The sequence below is a fragment of the Acomys russatus genome, chromosome 11 (assembly GCF_903995435.1).
Source record: "Acomys russatus chromosome 11, mAcoRus1.1, whole genome shotgun sequence".
NCBI lineage: Eukaryota > Metazoa > Chordata > Mammalia > Rodentia > Muridae > Acomys > Acomys russatus.
This window is the reverse complement of record NC_067147.1, coordinates 53255440-53264967: the sequence shown is the minus strand read 5'-3', so window position 1 is coordinate 53264967 and position 9528 is coordinate 53255440. Positions and strand designations below refer to the sequence as shown.

Here is a 9528-nt window from a genome sequence, read left to right as displayed (position 1 = left end):
AAAACCACCACCACCAACAACAAAACTCCTTCAGTATTTTCTATTGAGAGAGGGATAGTATAAGAAGGTCACAAAACAAATACTATTAAAGATATCACAGCCTTTCATTCGGAAAGCCAAAAGGGATCTCGGAAAATTCCAATGTTTTATTTGTACAATTAATAGTCACATTAACAATAGCACATCAAGCATCTGAGCATAATATAATTCAAATAAAAAACCACCATGAAGAAGAAACACTTCCCATGTCAGACTGATCATATGTCCACCATGTCCAGCAGTGCAGAGAGATGGAGCTCGGAGGTGACTGCCTCTTCCCTTGAACTGCGGATCAGCCTTTCCAGGTGCTTCAGCTTTTCAGTCAGAGACATGTCTGACATCTCTGAGACCTGCAATTGCTCTCCTGCCCCTGCATTCTAGTTGAATAAAAATAAATAAATAAATAAATAAATAAATAAATAAATAAATAAAGCAAAAAGTAGTTATCTATTAAGGTGTTACATCTGATCCATGCTTCCGTCACTTAGAGCCTGTCAGACCCAACAGAACCCTCCCTTGGACTCTAGCCTACATCCTTCCAGCACCCCTTATACACATGTAGTGCCAGTATTCTATGGGCTGAAATGGCTTAACCAGGCTCCCACCTTGGGTCATTTGTTGACTATACATATAGTTAATTCTACAGTAAAAACTTTTGTACATTAAATTTTGTGACTACCTGGCAATTTCTTTAGGAGAAAATTAGTCAGAATAAATTGTTTTGGGGGATGCAATGGGCCTAGTAAGGATGGAATGTAGTTTGGAATAGCCTCAAACTAGCTATGTAGTAGAGGCTGGCCTTGAACTCCTGATCTTTCTGCTTTCATCTCCAAAGTGCTGGGATTACAAGTGTACCCCACCATGCCTCACAGTAAGTCAAAGAGAATATTTTAAAGTATTAACTACATGTATAAACGGAAACAGAATGTTGTCTTTATTCACCTTCCTTCCTCAGAGGCTTCCTAAGCCACTTCAGAAACTCCTTTCACACCCGTCACAAAGCATGTCCTTTCAGCTAAACTGTTCTGTGTCCTTAGCCACCAAGACAAACGTGGAGGGGCTTCAGAGCCTGGAAGATCTTACTTTAAAAACAGCTACTCCAGGGTGAAGTTTACTTCTCTGAGCTCACTTTCTTCATTCATCAATTTCCTTGGGGAAAGGTGACCCCAGATTGAGTCCGGTCAATGACAAGGCTCATACAGTTATGAGCCTTGACAAGATCCATTGTTCCCACCTGTGCTGGTTAGGGCTTTTGGGTTTTGTTGCTGTTTTGTTTTTCAAAGCAGGGTTTCTCTGTGTAGCCCTGGCTGTCCTGGTACTTGCTTTGTAGACCAGGCTGGTCTCGAACTCAAGAGATTTGCCTGCAGATTTGCCTCCGAAGTGCTGAGATTAGAGGCGTGCGCCACCCCCCAGCTGTGCTGCTTAGTTCTAAGCTAGTGTTATTATGGAAGAGGGAACCTCAATTGACAAAATGCCCCCAGAAGACCGGCCTGTGATATATTTTCTTGATTGGTGTGGGAGGGCCTAGCCTATTGTGGGTGGGGCCACCCCTGGACTAGTGGTCCTGGGTTCTAAAAAAACACAGGCTGAACAAGCTAGGCAGCAAGCCAGTAAGCAGCACCCTCCATGGCTTCTGCATCAGCTCCTGCCTCCAGGATCCTGCCCTGTTTGAGTTCCTGTCCTGACTTGCTTGTATGATGGGCTATAAACTGAAGAGGAACTAAACTCTTCCCTCCCTAGCTTGCTTATGGTCACGGTGTTTTATGGCAGCAGTAGAAATCCTAATTAAGAAATTAGTTACCAGGCCTTGGGGTACTGCTGTGACAGACCTGACCATGTATTTGTGGGGGACTGTGGAAGTGATCCTGAACTTTGGGCTGTGGGAACTTAGAGAAGAATGCTGGTAGTAGTGCAGATGATGGCAGCCTGGCTTGTGATGTTTGAGAGGGAAGTCTGTGAGTCCCTCAAATGCTCTATTAGGGCTGTTTGTAGAATACCGTGAACCCTTTGCTTTGCTGAGATAATTGATGCTGGTCAGCTGGGGCTGAAGAATCTGCTGTAATTAAGAAGAGACCAGCAGCACCGAGGTGAGGTATTCTGGGAAGTGTTTCCTCAGGGTCAGCACACAGGAGCTGTGGTCCAAAGCGAGCTGAGGCTGCGTCTGAACGTGGCAGTGTAAGACTCTCTCAGGTTGTACTGGTTTTGAAGGCATGAAGGGGTCATGAAGAGCAGCTGAGGCTTGGCACCGTGAGAGGCCAGGCCACTGAAGCTCTCAACTGCAGTAGAAGGCTCAGGACCGAGGGGCCATGGTGAGATAATGCTTAGTACCATGTGGCAGGGGTAGAGACTCCCTGAAGAAAGCCCAAGAAAAATTATTGGCGAGGGAGCAGCCCAGCTGCAGTGGAGACTCAAGCACTGTGGAGATGCTGGGACCGGGAATGACCACTTCTGACAGTGGGAGCTGTGGAGTAGAGCCAACCTGGGCCCAGAAGACAAGCTGCATGTGCTGTAGACAGCTGCCCACTCGAGCGTTTTGAGGGCCAGCAGATCGGGAGCAATGCCAGAAGTCTGACACTAAGCTTTACCCTGCTGAACTGCAGGGTCACTTGACTATGACTGTGTCCTTATTCTTTCTTAGAATATGAAACATGTAACTTATTTTTTATTTTACAAGTGCTCATAGTTCAGAGACTTTGGATATTTACAGAAATTTTGGCTATTTTACAAAGACTTTGGATATTTTAGAGAGTCTTTGGATATTTAAAGAGAACACTTAAAGTATTTAAAATGGCTTTTGTTTTGTTTTTTCATTTTTCCAGACAGGGTTTCTTTTCTTTCTCGAGACAGGGTTTCTCTGTGTAGCCCTGGCTATCCTGGTACTCACTGTGTAGACCAGGCTGGCCTCACACTCTCAAGTGCTGGGATTAAAGGTGTGGTCCAGTAAGGCTGGCACATTCTCTCAGTCTTTCACTCTGGAAACACTAAGTATACCTCTGCTCACCTGAGGACTGGAAGATGTTTTCTCCACCATCTGAGTTTTGATGGTGTCAGGAAAAGATACCAGCGTTTGTGGAAGGTAGAGAGGAAGGCAGCCTGACACTGCGAGAGCCTGGGAGTCTTGAGACAGCCACTGCTGAAGCTGATCTTCAAACCTGAAACAGTGTGAGGTCCCAAATGAGAAACATCGGAGCACCGCAAGCAGGACCTAAGTACCACTCACTTGACTTTTATTTTATTGTCACCCCTCTGCAGTAGAGTCTGTGTGACAAAAATAACACAGGCCTGAGACTAAGACCCCCTTTTAGGTTAAGACCCCCGAAGAGGGGCGAGTCTCCTGGGCTGGGGTCGATGTTCTCGCCAGCAGAGACTGCAGTTTCAAAACTCTTTGCTGGGAGCTATCTTCTGTTTCTCTCTAAATGCTAACTGCATTTCACTCCCAAGGTGGGGACTCCTCAAGTGTAGCAATGGTTGCTATGAGACCCTGGCCTGGGACTGCAGCCAGGGACTGTCCATGGCTGAAGTAGTTCTGCTTCACTTCCGCTTATTAAAAGACACATGACTAGAAATTAATCATTAGTTAATAAGTCATGCTATGGCCTACAAAGAAATGGAGTATTTCAAGATTCCAGGGAGCAGGAACAAGAAGAATAGAATGGGGGAAAACGTCCTGGCACACAGGTGCTGGGCACACGTTTCGTTAGGGAGAAAGTGTCGTTAGGGAGAGGACGTTGGCCCTGGACAAAGAGAACACATACATATTGATACTAAGCCAATAACTTAGAAGTGATGACGTCTTTTCGCTATGTACTCTGTACCTTGTATTGTTTCAATTCAAATTATGGCAAAACTATCTGTACCTGTACCATGTATGCTTGATTGCTGACTTCTGCAAATCTGCTCTGTGGGAAAATGCTATGGGAAAATGTAACCAAAAAACCCCCTGCTTTCAAGAAATGTATATAATGCTAGGCTGCTTGACTGAAAAATACACTCAGCTGGAAACTCAAATTTGAGTGGCCTCTGTTTGTCACAACGCCTTATCTCCGTTCACCTATGCTCCAAGAACCTCCGATCCCAAGGACTGACCCCCGACTGAGATAGTCGTCCGTGGCATTTTATAACTTATTGTTCTGTGTGTCCATGAATATATGTGGATGTGGGTGCCCATGTGAAGGTCAGGGGACAACTGTGTGGAACTCTTGGATTTATGACAAGACTAACAGTAGTTAAATGCCCGTGAAGCCGGATGAAATTCTGGAGAAGTAGGGAGCACATACGAGCAGAGGTGAAGTCCAGAGAGTAGTCTAGCTGCTAAGGGAAATCCTTGACCGGGACAAGAAACAAGGATGAAGAGCTAGGATGTGATCCCCAACAGGGACAAGGGCTCACGCCCAGATTCAAGTGTGTAGGCTGCAAAGACAAAGGAGACAGAGCAGGGCGAACCCGGGGCTTCTGAGGACTTGTACAAGTAAAGGAGAAGCAATGGAGCGGCGACTGGAGACAACGAGGCCACAGCAGGAGGCTGTGTCAGCATGTGTGCAGGTTCTTGTGCTGACGGAGGGAAGGGCAATGTCTCAAGAGAGCCCTGTGGTGGAGTGGCGTGAGTAGGCTGGAGGTCAAACTGCAATCAAGGGGAGCGCCAACCTCAACTACAAAATGGAATACTCCCCTCTGGCAACAGGGGGAGGGGGAAAGCAGGGGTAGATTAAGTGCTCAGAGCTGGAAAGTGTGCAGGGCAAGGCAGGGGCGGCAGGAAGACAGTCTTCACAAACTTCTATCTTCTCAGTTCTAGCTCTTAGTAAAACCGAGCACAAGAGGAAAGCACAAACGACAGGAAGGGAAGTCAGTTATGCAGAGGAGGGTCTGTCCCAGCTCCTGCCCACCCAGTAAGAAATGATCTTCAGGCTCCCACGGGCCAAGAGGCAGTGGCCAGCCATGGTAGACTAAGCTAAGCAGACTTAGCTACATGTCTCTACCTAGAAAATTTAACATAGACTTTCAAAATAATAAGCCATGAAGCCAATTTCAAAGGATAAAACTTAGGAACATCCTATCTAGAGTTTAGTCTATCTTATAAAAGCTTATACTTTTTAAAACGTATTTTTAGTTACATATAGGGGTGTGTTCATTTGAGTATGTGCACATGAGTGCTCACAGAGGCGAGAGGTGTCAGAGCCCATGGAGCTGGAGTTACAGGTGGTTATGAGCCATCTGATATGGGTATAGGTACCAAAATTAGGTCCTCTGGAAAAGCAGCAAGTACTCTTAACCTGAGCCATCTCTCCAGCCCCAAGCTTATCCTTTATAAATGCCGGACTTTCTTTTCCTTCCTTCCTTCCTTCCTTCCTTCCTTCCTTTTCTTTCTTTCAGCAGTCTCATCACTATAACCCTTGGTGGCCCAGCGGCCCCTCTCTACCACTGGCTGTCTTGACTTAACTGAGACACAGTCAGCTCCCTCTCCTGCAGGAAGTGGAGGGAGCGACCCAGGAGGGGACAGACGCACCTCTTGTTCTCTTCTTTCTCTTCCAGCAGACTGCTGGACAGACACTGTGCCAGGAGCTCTTCTGCAGAAGCCCCTTGCATCAGGTCCTCTGTTCTGACAGTCCGCTCTTGGCCACTCTCCGCATTCTTCTTCCCTTTGCGGTGCACATGCAGCAATGGGGTAGGGAAACTGCTTGTAGAAGGATGGAAAGACTTCATCCCGGAACTGTAAGCACAAGCGTAGAAGTCCTTATGGTCAGGAAGGATGGAGATCACAACACGGCGCAAAGCACACACACAGCTGGACACTGGACACATGCTCACTCTGAACAAGAGTCTCAAGCTCCATGCTCTACTGGGTGGTTTATGCTCATGTCAGCCCTGAGCCTTACTCCAGACTTCCCCCAAGTCAAGGAACAGGGCAAGAAGAGACAGCACCTCTCGTACTATGTCAAGGGACACTGCTGACCAGGCGTGCTGGCACATGCCTTTGATCCCAACATTTGAGAAGCAGAGACAGAGACAGAGAGACTTCTGTAATTTCAAAGCCAGCCTGATCTACATAGTGAGTTCCAAGCCAGCCAGAGATACATAGTGAAACCCTGTCTCAAACACGAGAGAGGGAGGGAGGGAGGGAGGGAGGGAGGGAGGGAGGGAGGGAGGGAGGGAGGGAGGGAGGGAGGGAGGGAGAGAGGGAGGGAGGGAGTGAGTGAGGAAGACGGGGAGAGTATGTGAGAGTGTTTCCAGGAGTCCCACTGTCTAGGGGCGCTGGGCTCTCAGGGCTGCTTCAGTCCAGGGCTGTTTCTTAGACCAGTCTGCCTGTCTCTCCCTGTCTCTGTCTCTCATGTGTGAGTGGTTTAAGATTTATTTTTTTGTATATGTATGTTTGCCTGTGTTGAGTTTATGTGTACCATAAGAATGTAGGAACCATGGATGCCAGAAGTGGACATCAAATCCTCAAGAACTGCTGTTCCAGGAAATTGAGGACCACCATAGGTGCTAGAAATCACACTTGGTCCTCCAGAAGAGCAACAAATGCTCTGAAGTACTGAGCCATCTCTTTGCTCTGTATGCTAAGGTTTTTTGTTTTGTTTTGTTTTTCGAGACAGGGTTTCTCTGTGTAGTCTTGGCTGTCCTGGACTCACTTTGTAGACCAGGCTGGTCTTGAACTTAGAGATCTGCCTGCCTCTGCCTCCCAAGTGCTAGGATTAGAGGCGTGCACCACCGTGCCTGCCTAGATTTTTTAAAAAGTTATTTATTTATTTATTTAATGTATATTAGTGCTCTGTTTTCATGCACACCAGAAGAGTGAATCAGATTCTATTACAGATGGTTGTGAACCACCATGTGCTTGACAGGAATTGAACTCAGGACCTCTGGAAGAGAAGTCAGTGCTCTTAACCACTGAGCCATCTCTCCAGTCCCCATAAGTGTTTTGTGTGTGTGTGTGTGTGTGTGTGTGTGTGTGTGTGTATTGTATGTGCCTGGCGCCTGAAGAGAGCATCAAATCCCTGGAACTGAAGTTATAGAACGGGAATCCTGGGTGGTTGTGAGCCACCATGTGGGTGCTGGGAATCCAATCTAGGGCCTCTGCAAGAGCAAGTACACTTATCCACTGATGAATATATAGATGACTCTCTAGAGCCTCAATGTTGTGAGCATTCTGGATAAGTTTTAAGTCACTGTCCAGTTACCTTGCAGAACTCTGGACCACTGCAAGCACTGAAATGTTGATTACTTTGAGCTGGCAGTTGTACTGTGTGGAAATTCTGACTTTTGATAATCGTGCCTATCTATCCTGTGTCATTGGACTTCAAGGACATTAGCCAATATTAGTGGCAACATGGACAGCACAGACTGGTCCTGGTGTTCATGCCTAATGTTTTACTGAACATGATTTTGTTGTTGCTGTTCTTATTTTACTGGCGTGCGTGTTTGTTTGTTTGTTTGTTTGTTTTATTAGATTTATGTGGTCAGCTACAATGGTTAGTTTGAACTGTCAGCTTGAAACAACACAGCCCCCTGGGAAGAAAGTTCGCAGTGACTGTCTGTCTCGATCAAGGTGGCCTGCAGACATGTCTGTGGAGACTGTTTTGGTCACATCAGCAGATATGGGAAGACTCAGCCCACAGCGCACCCTACTCTCTATGGAGGGAATCAAGCATGCAAATATTCATTTTTGCTCTTGACAGTGACCACTGCTTCAAGTTCCTGCTTTGACTCCTCACAGTGATAAACAGTAACCCTGCCTTGTGGGGAGCTTGAGACAGGCTCTCTCTATATAGTCCTGGCTGTCCTTAAACTCACAGAGATCCTCCTGAGTGCTGAGATAAAAGGCATGAGCCACCACGCCCAGTCAAACCTTACCTCTTCCCAAAGTTTTTAAGACTTTCCTCATCTAATTTTAACAAAAGCAGGGAGATGGGTATTTTTGTTTGTTTGTTTGTCTTGTAAGGGCTAAAATCAACCCTTTCCCCCAGGTTTCTTCTGTTGGAGTCTCTACAGTACACATGGAGAGAACAACTTTGTGCACTTGGCTCTCTCCTTCCAGCTTTAAGTGGGTACCAGGGTTCAGACAGGCTTGAAGACAACTTCCTTCACCTGATGAGACATCTATCCCGCCCCGAGTGTGAGGTTTTGTTTTGTTTTTTTGAGACAGGGTCTCTCTGTGTAGCCTTGGCTGTTCTGGACTCACTTTGTAGACCAGGCTGGCCTCGAACTCACAGCGATCCAATGCCTCTGCCTCCCAAGTGCTGGGATTAAAGGCCTGAGTTGAAGCTTTAAGAAGTTCATTTTGGGGACTGCAGAGATGAGGCTGGCTGCTCTTCCAGAGAACCCTGTGTATCCCCAGCACCTGCATGGAGGCTCACATCTAACTCTAGTCAAAGGGAATACTAGGGAGGCACACAAATGTAGGCAAAATACTCAGACATATAAAATAAATAAAAGTTAAAACAATTATTTCAACACTTGCTTTCCTATTGTAGCAGCAAAGTATATTACTAGATCTCTCCTGCGGCTACTGGGGAATGTCTCTAGGTGTTACGACAGCGTGCGTGCTAAGCATCATTTGGTACCGATGAACTGCCTCCTCCCATTCGGGTTGGCCTGTGCTCACCTGCTGAATGGAGGGAGAGGGGCGCAACTGCTCTAGAAAGTGCCTATGCTGTGGGAAAGACCTGTGCCTTGCAGGCTTATCAGCACTGGCCCGCAGCAGGCCAGGGTTAGCGGTCCGGGTGTGGTACAACACGGTTTACAACAGTGACAGAAAACACACTGAGCATGGCCTCACCGTCCTTGACTCAGCTGCAGTTCCTTCTGGGTCTGCATTCTGGCTTGTTCCCATGACAAGGGAACATCGTATTTTCTTGAACCATTTTTGAAAAAATATACATATATCTGACCATCTTCACTCAGCGCCTCTGAGAAAACAGTACAAGGACAGATTTTTTAATCTTTTATTTTTATACATATAAACAGTTAACAGATGAGCAATCGGTATTTGTTTAAACCCACCTATTTAAGGACAAACCTGACGGCTACAGTACCTCTGTGAGGAGCGGCTAGGAACAGCTCTTGGAGCCATAGCATCCCCTCAGAGCCAACCTAGGAGCCTGAATCTATGTTCTCCTAGAACCTTGTTTTGGTTGTTTGGTTTTTGGAGACAGGGTTTCTCTGTGTAGCCCTGGCTGTCCTAGAACTCACTCTGTAGACCAGGTTGGCCTCGAACTCACAGAGATCAACCTGCCTCCACCTCCCAAGTGCTGGGATTAAAGTCATGTGCCACCCCACACCCCCAGCATTGTGGTTGTTTTTTGAGACAGGGTCTCTCTATGTAATCCTGGGTGTCCTTAAACTCACAGCAATCCTCCTGTGTGTTGAGATTAAAGACATGGACCACCATTCCCAGTCTAACCTTACCTCTTCCCAAAATTTATAAGACTTTCCTGGTCTAATTTTAGCAAGAGGGGAGATGGATTTGTTTGTCTTGCCAGAGCCACATAATGA

At 46.6% G+C, this 9528-nt stretch overlaps 1 protein-coding gene across 1 annotated transcript in view; it reads right to left on the bottom strand.

Annotated features, from left to right (window-relative positions):
• Mcm3ap (minichromosome maintenance complex component 3 associated protein) overlaps positions 1-9528 on the bottom strand; it is a 51596-nt gene continuing 42068 nt past the window's right edge. Inside the window, exons 25-28 of the mRNA XM_051153265.1 lie at positions 8813-8942; positions 5543-5746; positions 3041-3191; positions 1-416 (exon numbers count right to left, since the gene is read on the bottom strand). Of these exons, the coding sequence (XP_051009222.1) occupies positions 258-416; positions 3041-3191; positions 5543-5746; positions 8813-8942 (644 nt within the window). The 3' untranslated portion in view covers positions 1-257. The remainder of the gene's footprint in view (positions 417-3040; positions 3192-5542; positions 5747-8812; positions 8943-9528) is intronic.